Raw genomic sequence first — 21,471 nt, 5'->3', positions numbered from 1 at the left:
ATTGCATATATCACACCTATTTTCATAAATTTGGTATGACTAAGAAAGTTCAGATGTGAAGAATTAATCAATTCAGTTCTATTCGTATGTTTTAATCTTTTGGGGAGTTTTCAGTAATGTCTGTGTAGGAAAGCCTTTTTATTTCCTATAGATTCTTTTGTTCTCATCTCTAGCTTTTTTGCTGTATGTATTCTAATTCTGATTTACTGCTTCTGAAGTGTTGGTACTCAGTGATAAAGTTTCCTCTTTTCCCACTGTTATTTTCTTTTCTCCAATTTATCACAGCTAACAGCATTCTCAGTTCTGATTTCAGCTTTAGTATGCTTTGGGGGCACATTTATAAATGATATATGCCCTTACTTAGCTAAATATTGCCTTTGGGATATAGGTAAAATGATGGAGCAGGTAAAAATGGCAAGGATTTAAATTAATACCAAGTGAATGGTGTCAATCTGTAGGGTTCCTTAGTAATAACTTAGGTCAGCCCTGTCTTTAAACCTACCTAAGGTTTAATTGTATTATAAAGAAATAGTAGATTCTTCTTTCCCTTTATTTATCAATTTACAAAATAATGCAGTGGTCTCCTGTTATTCTCCAAAGTTGACTAATGAGTTTTTTGTTTGTGTCATTGAGAACTCATGGATGGATTTAAACATAATTGGAGTTTTCCCAGTCAATTGTAGTTATTATCTATGCTGATGCTCATATTGTCCCTTCTTTTGGCCAGTGGGATTTTACTGAGGTTGGCTCCTAAGTGTGCTTTTGTAATATTTTTGTAAATTACTATGGAACATCGAATTTATAGAGAAATTGCAAAAATATTACAAAGAACTCTTCCTGTGCTTTTCCTTGGATTCTCCATATTTGCTTTTTAATTCCTTTTGGCATGACTATGAGTAGATATGACCCTAAGTAATAAGTTTTGTCCTTTTCTGGTATGAAATGATCCCAGATTCACCTTTGTACTTCCCCTGCCTTGGTTTAGAATCAGTTCTTTGTCTTGGTTCCTTTTGGTGGGAAATGGATTTTCAGGAGCACAGTCTAGGTGCTAGGGGGTACTCATTGCTGCTGAGTTGGTCACTGTTTCTAGACTTTTACAGTAAATGCCGCTATGAAATATTTTAAGGGTATTTATTAGGATTTTTCAAAGAAATAATCTGGGAATCTTTGCTTCTTCCTTTTTAAAAAAAACAAACTATTTTTAGTGGGCAGTTTGCAGAATGAGATTTTTTAGGATTGCATATATTGTATTATAACAGAAATAATGCATTCTCTTCCATCTGATCATAAACTCAGTGCTAGGATGTGATTGTCTTGTTCATTGTAGTATATATTTCATAATTAGCAAATAAACATTTAACAGTTATTTGAATGAGTAAGGCTTAAATTTCATAATGTAAGTAAATATTACATAGATCTTAATATCACAGTGGGCATTTAATAAATAAATGGTAGCTCCTTTGTGGGGTGGAGGTAGTTAGGTTTATTTATTTATTTGTTTTCAATGGAGGTACTGGGGATTGAACCCAGGACCTTGTGCATGCTAAGTATGCACTCTACCACTATACCCTGCCCTGTCTTACATTTTTCTTAATTTGTTTAATTTTCTTAAAATAGCCTCCATTTTTACTTTTTTCTCCTTAATTTTGATTACAGAATTGAAGAAGATGCTCCTGCTCCTTCTACCTCTGCAGATAAAGTGGAGAGGTAAGATTATGTACATGGTGCAATTAGATTTATATCTGAAACATAAACTAAAAGTTATATAACTTGAGGGCAGTTTGTTTCATTTTTAATAGATAACAAAACTGAATATTAAAGTACTTGTCTAATTTAAAGTATGGAGTCCTGATGAGATCTTCAGATTTTTTGCATTTGATTAAAATATTAAAATAGAAAATTATTTAATCCTGCTTCTTAAATTCTGCACTTAGTGCACAACATACAACATGCCTGGCAAGTGCTAACCTATTCTTTGAATACTTCTACTGATTTAGATCTCTTTTATAGGGTTGCCATTTTCAATTTTGTTGTTTTTCTAGTTTAAAAGATTTATATTGAGCCCACATGTATTTCCATGTAACTTCCCCATCTTGATGTGACCATAGTTCTTAACCAGAGGTAAGCATAACAATGAACTAGAAAGCTTATCCGAAAGGTAAATGCCTACATTGCATCCCTAGCGTTTATCTGTCAACTTTGAGTGTATGAGTGTTTTGGAAAAGCTTCCTGATAATTCTTAAGCTCACTGAGGCTGAAAATTACTGTTCTAAATTCTGTGTAATCCTTCTGCAGAGTATCTGACTTTTTTGTTGTTGTTTAGAGTAAGTTTTTTAGGGGTTTTTGTTTTTCATTTTGTGGTCTTAAATTTCCTTGTTATCTTGGTTATTTAAGCTATGTCTTCTACAAATAATACCTAATAATTTGAGTCAGTCTCATTTTTGGGTGGGAGAAGTACTGCTCAGGATTGGTCCTAAACATACATTCACATAATCTTTTTAGAGGGTTATTCTTGGAATATACTGCAGTTTAAAGGCATTAAAGAAACTATTATGATTTAAATGTAGCAGGTATTCAAAAAAAGTTTCATCTTTTTCTTGCAGTCTGGATGTGGATAGTGAAGCTAAGAAACTATTGGGTTTAGGACAGAAACATCTGGTGATGGGGGATATTCCAGCAGCTGTCAATGCCTTCCAGGAAGCAGCTAGTCTTTTGTAAGTACTGAGTTTTGCTATGATGTGATATGTTCCTAATAAACTTGAGTCATTAAAAAGTTGTTTTATGGGAAAAAAGAATGAAGAGGGAGGGATTTAAAAGATTAACAGTTTTTCATGTATGAGTTTATTCCTATAACTATGAAACCTACATATCACTGACCAATTTCAGCCTTTTATTTTTCTGGGTTAAGGTAATTTTCTGGTCACCACTAATTAGGGTGACCAACTTGTCCTGGTTCTGGAACTTTTCCAATTTTAACACTCGAAGTTCTGTGTCCCAGGAAACTCCTTAGTCCCAAGTAGGCCATGATGGTTGGTCATCCTACCACTAATGCTATTATAAGCACAGCATTTTTCATAAATTCTTCACACTTTTGTTATCTGCTGCACTGCTTGAACATTGGTAGTTAACCACTAGGTGACCATATATATATATCTGTGTCTTGGGGGCACAGTTTATCTTTAGTGCCTCATAAGTGATTTAACTAAAGACTTTAATGTATTCTGTATGCTGAGAGAAAGTACACATTAAATCTTGAAGCAGTAGCCTTTCAGCCTATGACTCAGTTTGAGCTAATTTCCTCTAAGATACTATTACCAATTGCAGTTGAAGTCAGTCATGCTTCCATGTAATTAGTTGATTATATTATATATAGCTGAGTTGAGGAAGTCTTCCTTATAAAAGATATGTTTAAAATAAAGCAGGGTTTCAGGTTTGAGGCTCACCTCACTGATTAAAAGCCTTTGGCTTCTTCAAATTCCTTCTGTTCAGTCAGTCAGGGTCATATTGTTAGTCCATTCTTTTCCCAACCCTTACTCCCTCTAGAACAGAATCTTATTCCTGGATGTCTGCAATAATCTCTTTTCTGATTACTGGCCTTTGGCCTTTTCATAATTACCTGGGCCTGAAGAGCTGAGGCTCTGGTATTCAGTGGTATGCTAAGTATTTAGGTATTTCTATATAAAAATGCATGGTTATCTTACAGTGTAAAATGTTAAAATCTAAGTTTTTAAGATTTAGCACATAGAAACCCACTTCTTAGCTTATTCCTTCCAGATCGTGGAGAGATCAGTACTCAGTGTCCTGCTGTTAGGTGCTTAGGAGGGAAATTTGAGATGCGTTATTCTAATCTACTAGACTACCCTTAAAAATGACCGTTATCACAATACTTTCTGCTTAGTTTCTCTGTTTACTCTCTCTGGACTCTTGGGCTATTAGTTGGTCTGACTTGGCATGATTTCTGCCAGTCCTTTTCTCCATGAAAGCTCGTCTCTTTACTCCACATAACATACCTCCTTCCCATTTATTACACTTCTGCAATTTTTTTCCCTCCTTCCCTGTCTAGATACTAGTAGCTAAAATTTATATATATATGTGTGTGTATATATATATATATAGTCCTATCTGTATTTCTAAGCATTGTTTTAAATGATTTTATATACATTAACTCACTTAGTTCTTAAACAGCTCTGAGTGGTTCTTTTTTTTTTAAACTTTTTTTATTGATTTATAATCATTTTACAATGTTGTAAATTCCAGTGTAGAGCACAATTTTTCAGTTATACCTGAGTGGTTCTTGACATTTCTGTTTTACAGATGGGAAAACTAAGGCACTGTGAGATTCAGGAACTTGACTTAAGGTTAAAAGTTAGAGGTAGAATTTGGACCCAGGCAGTCTGGCTCCAGAGAACATGCTCTTAACTCATGGTGCCTTTCCATGGACCTTGCTCATCCTTTAGTTCTCAGCCAAAGGACCTCTAACTTTTAACAATATTCTGGCCCATACTGACCCCTATCTTGTATCAGGAGAAATACCTATTAATGTAGTTTGGCTCTTAGATAATATACTATAACTGTAGCAAATTGATGTCTTTTAGAATATTGTGTTCTAATTATATAATGTATATTCTACATCTAAACATATAATTATAATATATAGTATATAGATGGAAGAACAGGCAACAATAACTTCATTGTTTTTTGAAGTCCCTTGGGCCTTGACTTGAGGGCGAGAGGGAGTATTGGTTTCCTATATGGACATATTATGGAAGAAATGTCATTTTATAACTAAAGAACTAGGAAAAAAATGTTTTAGATTAGATGTTAATTCAGATCTTAGCTGTTTATTCTCTTTGTAGAGGTAAGAAGTATGGAGAGACAGCTAATGAGTGTGGAGAAGCCTTCTTTTTCTATGGGAAATCACTTCTGGAGTTGGCAAGGTATGTCTTTCAAGCCAAATTTATAAGTAGGATATTTTGTATCACTTTAATCGTCTATTTAAAACTTAAATTTCTTTATTTGCTAAGATTGTTGACCAGCTTTGAGGTTTCACATGAGCTAAGTGAGACTGGTTTTACTGCGGGATTAGAAAGAAGATGAAATATTGATGGAAGGTTTGAAAGGCACTTGATGCAAAGAGTATAAAGTTGTACTTAGGTTTTGAGTTTCAGGGCCATTAGAAGCAGAGATCTTTTGATTAGTGAATGGTCAATAATTTGCCGAAGTCCAGTTTAGAGAGAGAACGTTTAAAAGCACTCTCAGCTAGGCCAAAACAATCATCTGTAACAAGGACTGAATGAATGAAGGACAATTTGAAAACACTGGAATGTGAGAATGTCTTAAAATAAGACTCAAGAGTGGTCTTAACTGCTGGAAAGTTGTTGTATATTTTCCACCAGAATTTATTAACCAGAATGAAATATATCGAGGTTACACAAATTAGCACATACTCTGTGATTTGTTTAATCTCAGTTCTGGGAAGTTTTCTAATTTTTTTAGGGCATTCTGATGATTTATCATGAAAATCTTGCCAGATGTTTTTGGCCATCTAGAGAAATGTGGGTAGATGAGAAGTTTGGGAATATTATGGCCCTGTTGTAAAGGGAATATTATTAATCTTATTCTTTTGATAAGAGTTATCAGTGCTTTTTCAGGTGGCTGGATAAAGGGTATGCTTATTTCCTTCAGTGCTCTTTTAGCTTTAATTTATATTAGAAGTTTTGATCATTGCTTTTCTTCCATGAGTGCTTATAGTCTATATTCTCTGTACTTGCTTACTCTTCTATTGCTTTTATAATACAGGACTACAGTTTGTGTCTTACAAAGATTGTTAGGTACTGGCCATGATACCTTTAGTGCTTTCTCCTTTTGTTCTGCTAGAATGGAGAATGGTGTGTTGGGAAATGCCCTGGAAGGTGTGCATGTGGAAGAGGAGGAAGGAGAAAAAGCAGAAGAAGAATCTCTGGTAGAAAATAATGATAACATAGATGGTATGTGGAGTTGCATGTGACATTTAAGAGACGCGACGTTTATTTCTTGCGTACAAGTGATGGAAATAGGGCTCTCCTTATCCTGGATGGTTTCTCCTGGGGTGACACCTGCATCTGGTGGAGATTGCAGGGGAGGTAGCTGATTACTGAAACTGACAGCAGGCTTTTGTAAGAGGATAACTTAATTCCCCCAATAAATCTGGTTATTATTGATGTTTTAAGTATTACAACAACCTTGAATATTTTTCTGATGTAAATTTTTAAAAGTCTCTGAAGCTCAGTTATTTTAATAGCAGTGCTTTTGGAGCCCTTTTACACTTTTTGGTGTCTAAGAAAATTAAATGCTAATTTCTAAGCTGAGTTTGGCTACTAGAGTTTTACATATCGTTGGAGGTCTATAATGTTGAGAGGAGGATGAAGCTTGGCATCTCTTACCTAACTGATACTCAGAATGCTCAAGTAAAATGATACCTCATTTAAGGAGCTTGGGTTTCTTTTGCAATAAGTTGCTCTGCTAGCTGGGACTTTCCCTTTGCTTTTCTCAAGGGGGCAGATAATTTGTAGGCTGTCTGCTAAAACTTAAGCCAGGCTGTTTGAGGGTTTAAAGGGAATGTATTTTTAGTTTCCATTTATGTCTTTATCATTAAACTCGAAGACATGTTTATGCTTCATGTTCTTTAACCATGTAGAGGAAGCAAGGGAAGAGTTGAGAGAACAGGTTTATGACGCCATGGGAGAAAAAGAAGCCAAAAAAACAGAAGACAATTCTCTGGTAAAGCCCGAAATGGATGAAGAACAAGAGACTGAAATGGAAAAGGGTGGAAGAGAAGATATGGATGTAAGTGAGCCTGCAGAGGAACTACAGGAAAGAGCTGAATCAACTTCAGATCAGTTACCTGAAACCACTGAAGAGGCAAAAGGAGCAGCAGCACCAGAAGGACTGATTGAAGATGAAGTCACTTCTGAGAAGCCAGAACAGGAAGTACCAGATGCTGAGGAAGGAAAATCAGTTACTGGAACTGACGTCCACGAAGAGTGCAGAGTCAAAGGGGGTCAGGGAAAAGTAATTGTGAGCATAAAGGAGGAGAAGCCAAAAGAAGCTTCAGAAGAGCAGCCTGTTGTGACTCTAGAAAAGCAGGGCACTGTAGTGGAGATAGAAGCAGTCAAGCCAGTGGATGTGGGTGGGGATGAGCCAAAGGAGCAGGTAGCTGCTGCCTCTGAAGATGAGCCAGGAAAGGCTGCTCTTGAGCAGTTGATAGGGCAAGAGTTGCCTCCTGTTGAAGAGTCAGCAGAGGCTGCAGAGGCCTCAGCTGCAGAAGCTGGATCAGAAGTTTCTGAGAAGCCTGGGCAGGAGACCACAGTTTTCCCTAAGGGTGGTGCAGTCAATGGACTGTCAGCTGCAGGGGATCATACTCCCACTGAACCACAGACTAATGCAGAAGGACTGACAGAAATAGAAGATGGCCCAGGACTAGAGGAGAAGGTCAGGGCAGAGTTGGTTCCTAGCCAGGAGGAGACTAAGCTGTCTATACAAGAATCTGAGGCAGCTGGAGATGGGGTTAAGACTGAGGTAGCCCAGGGGGCTACTGAGAAATCCCCTGAAGACAAAGTTAAGATAGCTGCTAATGAAGAAACACAAGAGAAAGAAGAACAGATGAAAGAGGGTGAAGGTAACCGGGACATGCAAGAGCTTCAGTGGGTGGAGTACATTCTGGATTTGACTCACTAATCATGGGTAAAAGTCAGCCTTCCATTCAGGATTTTCCGTCTGCCTTTGGATTAGGAAAGGGCTAAGTGAAAATGGGGATAGTTTAAGAAGGTTGTGATAAGTTCAGCAAGTTAACTCAAAAAGCAAGTCTTCTTTAGCTGGCTTATGAACTAACGCTTTTACTAACTGCAAAATAGGCCTTTCTGTGATTTCTGAGACTTGGCTAGCTATCAGTAACTTGTTGCACCATACTAGCCAATAAAGGTGGGTGGGGGTGTGTGGTAGGTAGGGAAATAGTCGACTAGGCTGGCAGAGAATGCTGAATGGATGTTCACTTGCATGCCTCTGGATTTTTTTAAAATTTACTGTTCACATGATTCCTTTTTCTCTGCTTCAGGAAGCAGGATTAGAGCAGTAGAATCCACTGAATTGGTACACTTAAGCAGGCATGCCATTTAAATGAAGGCAGTTAACCCTTGAATGTTCTGTCACCAGAGTGAAAGAATTCTGGTAACTTTCTGGTAAATTTCTGGTAGCTTTTAGTCATAGGAAGTGTTTAGAGGCTTATTTGCATTAGTTAAATTAGCCCCCTCAAAAAGATAACAGAAAACTTAACCATTAAGCCCTCTTGCTGCTTTCCTCCCTCATTTTATGCTTGCTTTGGCTGCTAAACTGAATTTTTTGTTACTTAGAACATAATAAAGTGTGGATGCTTTGTACAGTATTACTAGTCTAATTGTGATTCAATTTCATCAAGATGTATAAGCCTCTAATTAGTGACTACATAATTGGCACGTCTGACTTGAGTTGTACTATCATTTGAGGATTCTGCTGTCTGTAAGATGCATCTAACGGTATCAATAACCACAGGTATATTCCAATTAATCATTGTTACTTCATGTAATTGACAGACTACTTCAAGAGTTCTCTTAAGTGTTAGATTTTCAACAACCCATTATCAGTATTTGTAGCTCACTCTGGTAAACTTTCTTCTACCTATGTGCAAGTCCCTGTTCTCCAGCCAGCACAGGCATGGTACCAGAAGTGAATTGGCTAAGTAGTAGCACCATTGGGTTGCTTATTGGGCTTTAGGAGATCTTTATGGAAAAAGCACAGAACTGAAATCCTCAATTTAAAAAAACAACTCCCATGTCTTGATTTTAATGATAGTGAGCTAGCATAGTAAAAAGCTCTCCTGGCTCTTAAGTTGGACTTTGAATAATAAACTACAGCAGAGATGTCGTATTTCTCCACATTTTGTTCAGAAACTGTTCAGTTGAGTCACAGTTAACATTGTTGGAGCTCTCTTACATGTATTACTTTTGATCCCAAAATACAGTATTGTGTAGGTAGTATTACTCAAGTTACAGTGATGAGGAAATTGAGGCTTAGGGGTTACATGACTTGTTTAGGGCCAAACAGTAGGTCATAGTACTGGAATCCAACCCTCGATCTGACTTGAATGTATTGTTCTTCCCCAGATACCTCACACTGAGGAAGGCAACTCACCCCCTCCCTTAACCCACCTCTTACCAGAATTTTACGTGGTATCAATAGCCTGTAGAAATTTTACAGGAGGTTTTCTTTTAAAATCCCATTTCTTGATACCTCTTGAGCTCTCCATATCCCTAAAAAAGATAATCCTATTATTTTCTAATTGTCACGCTAGATATGTTTGGTACGTGAACGAATTTTAATATTGACCTGAAGCTTAGCCATGCATGCTCAGATGCGCTGCACTGGTCAGTCTGAAGTGGTTCCTGCCTTTATCCTGTGGGAGTGCTAGAATAACCAGAGAATCAGCCGATTGCCTTTACTTGGCCTTTAAGGGTCATTCTTCTGGCTTGCACAACTCTGCCCATATTGTTTTAAAGGCTACAAGTTCAGTTGAAATGGTATAAAACATTGTTTCCCCTTTCTCTGAAGGATGGTAATAGGCATACTACAAAAAAGATTCCATCTTCAAAGAAACTTAGAAATTCAAAAAATTTTTTTCTTGAAGAGTGATTTATGGGGAGGGTAGAGGGAGATAATTAGGTTTATTTATTTTTAGAGGAGGTACTAGGGATTGAACCCAGGACCTTGTGCATGCTAAGCATGCGCTCTACCACTTGAGCCATACCCTCCCCTCATAAGTATTTTAACTGATCTCTTTACTGAGGCCTGTCAGTGCATTCCTGTTAATACCTGGGTACAAGTTACCAGGTTGGAAAGTATTGTTTTAAAGTGATGGCTTTCCCATTAACTTAGCTCCTTCTCTACCATTCCATGATGGTAGTGCAGATTCTTCAAGAGAAAAACAGCATTTTTCTGAGACCACTGTAAGAATTTTAATTTAAAAATTTGATGTAAAACTCCAAATAACTATATTTTATGCCAAATTAGATGTCACTTTCTAGCATTTTGGTACAAGTAGGAACAGATACTAGATAACAAAGTAGAATACAGATTAACAAACACTTTTGTCAATTTTTCCTGCAAATTTAGAAGATAAAATTTTTTTTTTTTGAGTACTATGAGAAATACATAAATCTGCTTCACCTGTCTTACACATTCTGCTGGAGGATGGGCTTCATTGTCAGTCAGTAAAACCACTCATCTAGTCTAACATCAGGGAACTAAGTATACAAACCACTTTGAAATTTGGGCATGGAAAGATAATTGTGTGCTGGTGGGTATTTATATTTCAGAAGCACTAAATTACATGGTCATCAGGAGAAAGGGGAGGCACTTGATAAAACGAGGTTGGTTTGTTTTCTGTGCCTGTTCTCATCCTAAAGCAGTATTGGTAGACAAATAAAAGTCCTTTAACTTGACTTCGTGACCCTAAGGCCTAATTTCCATGCTTACATTCCCATAGTAGCAATGTTTGAGCTCTTTTTCTGGTGTTAAAAATGCTTAATGAAAGATGGCAGAGGTAGGCACATTATACCCAGTTCATGAATTGTTTGTACTCCCAAAGCCCATTTTATTAACCACTTGACATTTTGAACTTTAAGTGGTGTGTAGAGCTATTTATCAGCAGCCTATCCTCGCAGGCAGTTAGCTTGTGTTTGTCAATATGATGAAATACGGTGCTGATATATGGCTGCAGATTTTACCATGGTACTAAGTAAAATAACTGGTACTGCTCACTCAAATTCTGTACATGCTAGAGCTGGCTGGAGTGTGCGGCATGCTCATTGGTGAGAGTTGGTAAGGGCTATGCTTTTCTCGCCACAGCTCTGTTGTGGGAAAGCTAGTCTCTTGAGCATTCTTGCTCCTAAAGGACTGGAGTAATTTAACTTTTGGAAATTTCTTGGCCTTATTAGTGTATTAGTATTATCTTAACTGTTTTAAAGACAACAGGGACACTGGCTGAGGTCTCCAGCTGCGTCTGGCTGAATGGATGGGAGCTTCTAGCCAGTGAATAAGAGTCAGTTGCTAATCTGTCTTAATCTGAATGATCCAGGTTGACTTTTAGAAGAGAAACAGCCTGTTGATCGTTGAAGGTCTGAACCATAGACACTATAAAATTATACAGTCTAAGTCTGGATTAGACTTGAATTAGACTGTTAACTACTGTTACATTTATATCCAGTTCAAATGTTAACTAATTTAGCTTAGGATCTGGCCTGTCCTACCTCAGAACCTGAGTTATTTGTCAGATGTTTTTTGGAATCTAGTCAGATAGTATCCTTAATATTCTCAAAACTGAAGAATTTTTGCTTGCAGAAACCGAGGGCTCAGAAGAGGAAGATAAAGAAAATGACAAGGCTGAAGAAACACCAAATGATTCAATTCTTGAAAACAAGGTGAATTATTTGTTCAGTATCACTGTCTGCTTCCTTATTGCATGACTGTGGCTTGCTAGTGTAGGCATGATTATTACAGATATTTCTTGGTTAGGGATTTGGGACCCTTTATTCTTGCCGAGAGCAGACAGGTCTATTTGATCCCAGGGATCCTGTTGGTTGGGACAGGATACAACATATTGCTGCTGTCACTGACATAAAGTGATGATTTGGGGTAGACTTTGTAGGGATCCATTCCGTAGGTTTGGGGAGATCTGAATTTTGTATCCTATATCAGTTTTTCTTCCCCCACCAAGCATACTACATTATACATTTAGATTTATAATCGAAAGATGCCTGTCTTGTACTCCTGCCTAATACCAATGATTTGGATATACTTTAGTCTCTTCAAGAAAATGAAGAGGAGGAGATTGGGAACCTAGAGCTTGCCTGGGATATGCTGGATTTAGCAAAGATCATTTTTAAAAGGTAAAATTCTTGGTGCTTCTAGGCTTAGGTTGGGAGCTTTGTGGTTGAAAACAAAGCAGTTAGGGTTGGACAAATGCTATTAAGGTTTCTGATCATCTTTCCTTCTTTTAGGCAAGACACGAAAGAAGCTCAGCTTTATGCTGCACAGGCACATCTTAAACTTGGAGAAGTTAGTGTTGAATCTGGTAATACATTTTCATTTTACGCTTTCCTAAGACACCCCCAGGCCCCCACCTTAATCTTCCTCTAATTCCTTAAAATCCAGCTCAATTGATCGTAAACTGTGGGCAGTCAGCTTTTAGTGGACATAGGTTCTTAGAACAGTGAACAGTCTCTAAAAGCTAGTCTGAAAGTCTCAGGGTTTTTTAAGTCATTTTCATGTTTTTTAGTCAAGGGTCTTGGAGATGCTACAAAGGAAAATGAAATACAAGATAGGGGGGAGCATTCCTGCAGAGTGGTCTGAAATTCAGGAGTACCATATATTAAATGTCCATTTGCTTGCTATTTTTCTCTTCATTAGAGAATTACGTCCAAGCTGTGGAGGAGTTCCAGGCTTGCCTAAACCTGCAGGAGCAGTACCTGGAAGCCCATGATCGTCTCCTTGCAGAGACCCACTACCAGCTGGGCTTGGCCTATGGGTACAACTCTCAGTATGATGAGGCAGTGGCACAGTTTAGCAAATCTATTGAAGTCATTGAGAAGAGAATGGGTGAGTGAGCATTAGCTATTTTCATGATGATTTTGATGGACAGTTAAAAAAAAATGGCTCCTTTTGTGGTATCTATTACTGATCACTGCAGCCTGTTCTTTGTAGCTGTACTGAATGAGCAGATGAAGGAAACTGAGGGATCATCTACTGAATATGAGAAAGAAATTGAGGAGCTGAAGGAACTGCTACCTGAAATTAGAGAGAAGATAGAAGATGCAAAGGAGTCCCAGCATAGTGGGAATGTTGCTGAATTGGCTCTGAAAGCAACTCTGGTTGGTTTGATTTCCTCTTAAAATTTTGATAACATGTTCAATATTGTTGAAGGCCCTTTATCACGGCATTAACAGTATTCCTTTTGTTAGGAATCTTACTCATGACTTGGTTTCCAGGGAGTTGGAGGTCAGAGGGAATGTGACCTCCAGGTCACATCTGCTTATGCCTGTCCAGTAGTATAATGCTTAAGAGGATATGCCCTGGAGCCAGACTGTGGGTTTGAATTGTTATGTGTGATTGTGGGTTACTTAACATTTCTTTGCCTTTCTCATCTATAAGATAGGGATAATAGTTCTGGATGTTAAAAATCTCTCTTAAACCCAGATTGCCTGCCTCTGCTTTTGGCTGCCAGAACCTTAGGGAGCTTTCTATCCAGTAGGGGATGATAGGATATGGAGGATTTAGCTTATTATCTACACTCTTCCCTGGGTGTGGTGTGGTGTGGTGTGGTGGGTGTGGGTAGAGGGGGTGAGTGATGTTACTATATGGGGGCCACTTTTGAGGTCTTAAATCAGTTGCTTGTATGTGGGTGACCTGGTGGGCTCTATCCGAGACCCATTTGGGTTTGTCATCTCTCATGCAGGTGGAGAGCTCTACTTCAGGTTTCACTCCTAGTGGAGGGGGCTCGTCAGTCTCCATGGTGGGTATGCAGGTGATTTTTGTCTCTTAATATTAGGCCTCAGTCTTTCGTCTCATATATAGTGGTACATTGCTAACAAAGATTTCCTTTTTGTCAGATTGCTAGTAGAAAGCCAGCAGATGGTGCTTCCTCGTCAAATTGTGTAACTGATATTTCCCACCTTGTCAGAAAGAAGGTAAATCTCCAGTTTCTGTCTTCCTACATCTTTCCTATTAACACTAATAGTTGGTGTAATAAGATTCATTTTGCAAAGGTGTTGAGGATTTGAATGAAGATAGTTCTAGATTGAATGATCATCTTCTAGCAAAATTCTTCTGTCCTCTGTTAGCCCAAAGGCTACCAGGAAAGCTGTTGTGGAGGACTGCTCAGATCAGCCCAACTTAGGAAGCTGGCAGGTTTTCTTTGACTGTAGTCATTCAGCAACAGTCTGTCTCTGGTTGCAAAAGCTTTTTTCTCTTGTGGGAGAGCCTTAACTCCTGCTTTGTTTCTTGACTCAAATGTAGGAATTCAAACTTGATGGTTAGCTGTTCAGACCTACTCCTCACCCCCACCCCACCCTTCCATTAAAAGAGGCTGAACTAGTGTGTTCCGGCAGACCAGTTTATTCCACAGCGGTTAGATTGTGGCTAAGGAGACCCTTAAAGCTGGGAATCCTGGTGTTCAGGGTCTCTGCACCATAGGGAAGAGGCGGGTGTTAAGGAATTGCCTTATAGTTGTCCTTTGAAAAACATTAAGCACATTTGTGAAGCCTTCACAATCAATTATATCTTTAGAGGAAACCAGAGGAAGAGAGTCCCCGGAAAGATGATGCAAAGAAAGCCAAACAAGAGCTGGAGGTGAATGGAGGCAGTGGGGATGCTGTCTCCAGTGGAACTGAAGTTTCGGAAAACATGGAGGAGGAGGTGGGCAGTTAAGCAGGGTCTGCACTCTTGCCTCATTTCCCCTTGTCCTCAGAGCCTGGGAAACAGTCTTCCCAAGTGCATGTTCCCCACCATGAGCCTGTTTAGACTGCTTGAGTGCAACCCTCATAAAAACTGAGGTTGTGTGGGAAACAGTTTGGTTATGAAATGTAGGCTGTCTCATTGACAAGTGGATGTATGAGAAGACATTTACTTGGTAAGACCACTTGGTCACCTGTGCTTGCTCCTCTTTACATGTAATATGTGAACACTGACTGTAAGCCCTGTTACAGAGAATTTAGGAAATGGCCTTACACTTTGTGGTCACTGCTTGTTTAGTATAGGGAGCAAAGCAGAGTTTAAGGGATCTGTGTTTACTTCCTCTGAGGCCTGCTCATTTGTATAAAATAGAATGGCTTAAACTAGGGTCACTTATGCCTAGGCTCCCTGTTTATCTTCCAGGCTGAGAATCAGGCTGAAAGCCGGGCAGCGGTGGAGGGGACAGTGGAGGCCGGAGCTACAGTTGAAGGCGCTGCATGTTAAGAGAGGGAGCAGCCTTCCTCCCAAGGGAAAGTGTTTTTGTATATAATGTATTTTTTCACTTTTGGGGGATTCTTTTTGTATAACTTCAATAAAGACTGTAAGCAAAGGTTGAGGCTTTGATGATTTTTTTTCCCCTTAAATACTGGCTAAATCTGTGCCTTGGAGCACTCTGGGTTTTATATAGTGGCCAAAGGTTTTTTTGTCTCCCCTCCCCTCCCTTGTGTACTGATCTCTGTATTGGAAGTTCTAATCCAAATTCCTGTCTGTCTGATGTGGAGGTGATCAAATCAAGTGTGGCTGTAGGCCCTTTGTCTTCCAATTGGTGCTATATATTTTTCCATTATAAATACTCAACTGAAAAAAAAAATACTCAACTGAACCCAGCTGTCTTGCAAACTTTTTGAGTGGTGCTGTCCCTGGATGGGGGCTACAAAAACTTGGTGAAAATCTTGCTCCTTGGTGCTACTATTGATGGACTTTGACTGTGAGATGGTAAAAGCTTCCAAGCCAGGCTTTGGATGGCACCTGTCTTTTATCCATTTGTTCCCCAACTGGGGCCATAATCCTGTCCTGAAAAAAGAACTCTGAAGAAAATTTGGGGCAGGGGAAGGGGGAGAAATCCTTGAAGAAAACTTAATTGTAGAGAATTGAGCTTCCTAGTTTGAAAGCAGCTAAGGGACTGACTGTGATGGACGGTTTGGATGTGGCTGGAAGAATCTGTGGGGAGACTGGTTTGTTGAGTTACATATTTGTTACATTTCCACCTTTCTGTACAGAAAATATCAACACTTGGGATTGTTACCTGTCTGCAGTTTTGACTTCTTAAATAAAAATGCTAAAAAAGATCTGTCTCTGGACTTGTGTTTAAAGATCTTAGAGTGGGATCCTGGGCTGCCTGGAGCATTTCAATTGAAAGGTGGAAAATGGCTCAGCAGTTTTGGCTGCCCAGTCTAAGGGTGCTGGTGCTTAGGGCACTGGTACTACAGTCATCCCCTGGGCCCACACCGATGTCCAGGGTGCAGGGCTAGTGTCAGACCCTTGCCTCTGACCTGACCTTTAAGAAACTGCTGTACACCAGGCAGTATTCGGATCCAAATTCCAATACTACCTAAGGGGCTTTAATGATTTTGACATTCACAGGGCTACTTTGCTGCACTGGACAGACAGGTTAGAACCTGCAGTTTTTGAACATCCAGCGTTGGAGGCAGAGGACGCTCTGCTGACCCTCATGTCTACCCTATTTTTCAGAGTTTATATTTTGTTTTCTAGAGCGAGAAAATGGGTTTTTTCTGGGCTGGTTACTATAACTCATGGCTGCAGTCTTTGGATTTGAACCCTCTTCCTACAGGTGCCCTTGTATTGTGCGTTCCAGGTCAGTCCTGGGGCTTTTTGGGGGGTGGGGGTGGGGTGGTCATGCCATACCAGTTTTGGCATAGTTGAGTACCAGGCCTTTGACCTTTGGTCGACACTGGGGTCTAGGACCAGGCCCAATAAGACATTTCTCCTAGGTTTCACCTGTGACGGCCTCAGTGGCCCACCCCCGCAACCCCCACTCCACCCCACCCTGGGCCAATTTGGGAATAACACTGGTTTGGGGCCCTGCCCTCATCTGTAAATACATAAGGCTACAGGAGCTCCCTATTTTATGGGGACTGAGAACCTGGAAAGCTTCCTAGAGGATGTCCTGAAGAAAAGCCTGGATTTGAATTAAAATGGGCAAGACTGGCTTCAGCAAAAAACAGGTGGGAATGAGTTTATCAGGTTCCTTTAGCTGGGATGAAAGACTCCCTGTGTCACCTTTCAAAACACTTATATGCCAGGCAGTACTGCAAATACCTGACATACTTATTTAATCCTCACATCAATTTTTTTTTTTTTAAAAACAAGGAGAATAGTAAAGGCCAAGTACTTGGCGGAAGTAGCTGTGGTTGGAGCTCATGTTTTACACTCACATCTGCTATTTGCTTCCAGATCTGTCAGAACCTGGCGTTGTGAAGCTGCAGGTCTGAGACTAGGCCCTAGTCCTGTGCATGCGAAGCTACTCATACCCACTTTCTCCTGGACTCAGGAAGCCAGTGGGGGTGGGTCAAAGCCATGGTGAGGGCCCCAACCCTCATCTCTTTATATTTGACTGCCACTGAGGGGCTCTTCAGGTGGAGGGGGATCTACAAAGCCAGCTGCTGGGGCAAAAGAGCTGGCTTCCAGTGAAGATGAGCTGGACACCTGTGGAACAAGCAAGAAGGCAGATCTTTAGCAAAAAGTTTATGTAGAGGTTAAGAGCACAATTACTGGAGTCAGACTACCTTAAAAGAGTCTCAACTGCTTACTGTGAACCAAGTTAACGTGCTCTCATTTCCGTATCTGTTTACACAGTAGTGCTTATGTAACAATATGTGAGGGTCACATGATTTGATTCACAGAAAACATTCAGTAGTGGCTTGGCACATTGTGGTCAACAAACACTGGCTATTAACCACAGCAACCATACCCGTGGTGCCTCTAGCTCTAGTTGGGCCCTCACCAGAGGTGGGTACTGGTACTTGTGGGCGTTTGCTGGATTGATCTCTGCCAGGGTCTGGACACTTGCATCTCTTGCATTCACCAGCCGCAGAAAGAGCTCAGCCTGACCCACCTGGGAAGAGGTGACATGGTACTACTGCATCTGCACCTTGGACGCATAGACCCAGTCCCCATCCTCCACCACTCACCTGGGGAATCCCATTCAGCTGCCCAAGGCTAAGGCTGGGGTCCAGAGGAAGGGCCCTAAGTGGGAGCCGCCAGTGACCACTTAGCACCCTCTGATCCTTGTCAAATAGCATCAGTGAGGCCCAGGCCTTTGGCTGTGGTGCCTTAGCCCATGCCAGCCAATGCCAGGCCTGGAGCTCACAGACCAAGGATACTGATGGTGAGGGTGGTAGTCTAGAACAACCAAAAAGAGGTATCAGGAGCCAGAAGTGGCTATACTCCATTCCTTGGACTTGGCCCTTTGAGCCAGTGGCCCTGTATACAGATGAGAAAATCTAGCAGAATGAAGGACAAGCCTCAACTGTGGCAAAAAGCACCAATGTCATAATCCCTATCTACTAACCTGGGTATAGGCTGCCTGCTGGCAAGGATGGCACAGTTGCCCATGGGCCCAGGAGCTGGAGGTGGGGGCAAGCAAAGGGCTGGGGGCAACGTTGTGGTCCCTCCTGTATTCTGTCCATCTCGGGCCAAGCCAGTCTTTAGTTGCACCCAAATCCAAGAAGCCTCAAGGCCCCGCAGGAAGTCATAGAAAATGACAAGGCCAGCCCTAGGAAACGCAAGTCTCAAGTGCACTTAAACACACACCCAACTCCTCCAGCCAGTTCCCCCACCCTAACTGGCCATAGTGGGTCTTCTTAACCAGCAGTGGTGACCAAGTCACAGCGGATGTCAAATGAGGGAGGAGGCCTCACCCAGGGTCGTAAGGTGCAGGGCCCAGAACATCAGTTGTGGGCAGGAGGAAGTGTGGATCCAGGCCTAGGTTCCTGGTCATGGCACCAGGAAGCTGCGGCTGCGGGGGAAGAGTAGTTAATTCCTCCAGAAAACCTCCAAGGTGTCTAAGCTCCCCAAACTGCACAGAAGAGAACTGTCCCCACCCCAAACCCTGGGTCCTCACAGCCTTTTCGGCGCCACCCCAGAATAAGGCGCCTGTGGAGTTTGAAAGCGGTGGCAGCGGTGGAGCCACTGGCGGCTGGAGGCTTGGGGAATCTTCCCTCCTTCTCAGGTGTGGGCTGGGATTGGCCACAAGTCTCAGCTCCCCTGGCCCTACGTGCAGAGGAAGAGTAGAATGCCTATGAACAGGATGCAGCAAGAAACTGGGCTAAGATGCCCCTCCCCCAAGAACTGTATCCACACGGACACCTGGAGAGGTGCGTGAACACGGTCTCATTCCCCCCATGCATGGTCCCTCCAACCACTTCCTCTGAGCCTGGTCTGCTGGGGAGAGGTAGGCAGGGTGGAACTGCGGTGCTCACTGACCCCAGGGCACCCGGCCTGCGCCCCTCTGCATCTGCAAAGCCAGGATTTCTGCCTCCAGGCGCTGGTTTTCAGCTTCCACTACTAGAAGCTCCTTCGACATGGCACCTGTCCGTCTTCCTGCGATGAACAAGTCTGAACTGTTACCTCTGACCTTTCGTGACAAGCGGTCCACTTCTGGGCAGCTCTCCAGCCTTAGGACTCACTGGATAAACTTGGATTTGGCTAACATTCTAGGCCATCGTCACAAAGACCAGTCTTCTACCTCGGGCTTTTGCTTATGTGGTTCCCATGCCAAAGACGCCCTCCCTTGCCGCCCTTTTCTCCTCCCAGGCCACCACTTCCGACAGGCCCCCTCGGTTGGCCCCCTCCCGTTCACCCCTACGGGTCCGCGATCGCCGAAGCTCCAGAGCTGACGCCTCCACTTGCAACTGCCACATCCAGCCCAGAACGCCGGCGTCCCGGCCCCCGCCTCGAATGTAGGCCGCACGCAAGGCCCTAGGGAGTAGGGGACCAGAAGGCAGCAGCGTTTTCCCAGGATCTATCAGTGCTTCGCCCCGTGCCAGTCCCGGGGCCCAGGCCTTACCCGATCTCCGCAGCCAGAGTCCCTGGGTTGGCCTGTAGCGCCGAACAACACAGTTCCGCCTCTCCCAAGGAGTTCAGCCGGGTCCTGGGGTTGGGGCAGCCCGCGCGAAGACGGCGTCAAGGGCCCAGACGTCCGGCCCCGCCCCTTCCTGACCTCACACTCGCGCGGGCTCCAGGAAGCGCCCGGACTTACGTCTCACGCGTCTCGCCCCGCCAGGCCCCGCCCCTTCCGCACCGGCCCCGCCCTCCGCAGGCCGGCTGCGCGGCGCTCCCGGGACCCGCGCGCGGGTCTCACCCGGGCTTGGCCTGCAGCTGCTGAACGTGCGCCCCTAATACTTCTAGAGCTCCCCGCGTTCGCCCGGCCTCTGCCCGGAGTTCTCGAAGCTCCCGCTCCAGGCAAAATAGGCGTGATTTCCCGTCCCGGGTCCGGGCCAAACCTTGGAGGCGACGTCTCAGTTCTGAGGGGATAAGGGATCAAGTCAGAATGGGTCCGGGACAACCTCCAGACAAGGGGGAGGGCAAGGCAGGTCCCTAGTACCCCTCTTTCCCCTCACCCTCGCCGCGTCGCTCCAGGGCCCGGCTCTGTGCCTCCGAGTCTGCCATGCGCCTTGCATGAGTCCAGTGCAGAGACCGCAGCCGCTGGTCGGGGCTCTCAGCAGCCTTGTAGGTGGGACCCCCAGTCGGAGCCTCTGAACGCCTCCAGGGCCCCTGTAACCCTCTGGGTACCTCTGTTATCCAGAATGGCATTTCCTGCAGGAACAGCCGTAGCCGCTGCACCTGGAGATGACAGTAACCTGCAATTTCTGTGTTGGGGTAATCTGACCCACGCATGATCTATAGGTTTGGGGAGGATTCTCGGTTTTGACCCCGCGGGGAAAGCCAGGTGTACCTCCTCTGTTAGCCTCTTCAGGGCCGATTTACTGGCCGCCTCGTCTGGGAGGCTCTGGTGTTCTTGGGCCTGGGGACAGGGTATGGGCTGAGGAATCTTGAGGGTCAGAGTCACTTCAATATACACTCACGGCCATGGAGGGGCCCTGACCGCGGATACCTGTGGTTCAGTAGTTATTGAGGGCTGTGCTCCAACTCACCTCCCGGGTCAGACGGCCAATGCAGAAGCGCTGAGTGTGAGTGGCCAACAGGGCCCAGGAGCGGAAAACCATGTCACAGGATCTACAGGGCAGGAGCCCTGGCTCCCTAGAGTGGGAGGCCATGGGATGGGATCTCTTTCCCGACACCAGCCAAGACCTGCAGAAGACAGAACAGAGGGCAAGGGAAAGGGAGAAGAGGATGGAACAGACAAAGCCAAAGGCAGAGAGGAAAGGCCAGGTTTACCAGGTATATATAATCAAGTTTATGTTTGGGGAGGAGCCTTAGCTTCCTGGGCAACAACTACAGGTCTGGGCAGGTCTGGAGAATGGGCGGGAAGGCTTGGTCACCTAGGGAGGTGTCCCTGGCTTGAAAAAATGTCAGTCTGTTCCACCTTATTGCATGAGCATGGACAAGTGTCTAACACTTGGTTTCTCTGCCTCTATGAATAAAGGGGATCACCTACCTCCTAGCCTGAGCTGGTATCACATACTACATTTTGGTCATTTGGTAGCCGCTGGCAGGGAAGTGTCATCTTATTCATTCTTGTTTTACCCAAGTGGATGTAACCCAAGTTAGTGTCATTCTCCATTCCAAGGAATACTTGGGAGAGGAGAATGGCATTCTGCCTGGAAACCATGTCTTTACCCTAGATTGAAAAGCTTTTCCGTGCACCAGGCATCTCTGGAAGCAACCACATCTTTTGTGTAACCAAGTAGCTCCCATTCCCTGATTTCCTGTTGTTGTTTCTTCCCCCCTTCTGACTAGAGGGAAGATAAT

At 42.9% G+C, this 21,471-nt stretch overlaps 2 protein-coding genes across 7 annotated transcripts in view; one reads left to right on the top strand and one right to left on the bottom strand.

Moving 5' to 3' along the window:
• The window catches only part of NASP (nuclear autoantigenic sperm protein), a 27,478-nt gene extending 11,612 nt beyond the window's left edge, over window positions 1-15,866 (top strand). For 2 of the 6 annotated variants that reach the window (XM_045513409.2, XM_010950636.3), the window contains 14 exons: window positions 1,657-1,707; window positions 2,604-2,714; window positions 4,857-4,937; window positions 5,878-5,987; window positions 6,677-7,657; window positions 11,410-11,489; window positions 11,872-11,957; window positions 12,069-12,142; window positions 12,478-12,666; window positions 12,772-12,938; window positions 13,523-13,591; window positions 13,677-13,754; window positions 14,353-14,481; window positions 14,941-15,866. In XM_045513409.2, the coding sequence (XP_045369365.1) occupies window positions 1,657-1,707; window positions 2,604-2,714; window positions 4,857-4,937; window positions 5,878-5,987; window positions 6,677-7,657; window positions 11,410-11,489; window positions 11,872-11,957; window positions 12,069-12,142; window positions 12,478-12,666; window positions 12,772-12,938; window positions 13,523-13,591; window positions 13,677-13,754; window positions 14,353-14,481; window positions 14,941-15,021 (2,287 nt within the window). In that variant the 3' untranslated portion in view covers window positions 15,022-15,866. The remainder of the gene's footprint in view (window positions 1-1,656; window positions 1,708-2,603; window positions 2,715-4,856; window positions 4,938-5,877; window positions 5,988-6,676; window positions 7,658-11,409; window positions 11,490-11,871; window positions 11,958-12,068; window positions 12,143-12,477; window positions 12,667-12,771; window positions 12,939-13,522; window positions 13,592-13,676; window positions 13,755-14,352; window positions 14,482-14,940) is intronic. The other 4 variants (XM_010950644.3, XM_045513416.2, XM_045513419.2 and 1 more) reach the window with 4 other exon arrangements.
• On the bottom strand, window positions 14,159-21,471 carry CCDC17 (coiled-coil domain containing 17). The gene is given in 14 exon segments (XM_074376557.1): window positions 14,159-17,244; window positions 17,543-17,653; window positions 17,730-17,940; window positions 18,110-18,313; window positions 18,459-18,556; window positions 18,662-18,810; window positions 19,024-19,140; window positions 19,400-19,518; window positions 19,607-19,690; window positions 19,901-20,063; window positions 20,160-20,382; window positions 20,495-20,581; window positions 20,654-20,687; window positions 20,689-21,471. Coding segments are annotated over 14 exon segments (1,887 nt in total). The 5' UTR covers window positions 20,817-21,471; the 3' UTR covers window positions 14,159-17,085.

Source organism: Camelus bactrianus, chromosome 13 (genome assembly GCF_048773025.1).
Source record: "Camelus bactrianus isolate YW-2024 breed Bactrian camel chromosome 13, ASM4877302v1, whole genome shotgun sequence".
In the NCBI taxonomy this organism is placed as follows: domain Eukaryota; kingdom Metazoa; phylum Chordata; class Mammalia; order Artiodactyla; family Camelidae; genus Camelus; species Camelus bactrianus.
The sequence above is the reverse complement of the archived record's forward strand: the minus strand, read 5'-3'. Positions and strand labels throughout refer to the sequence as shown.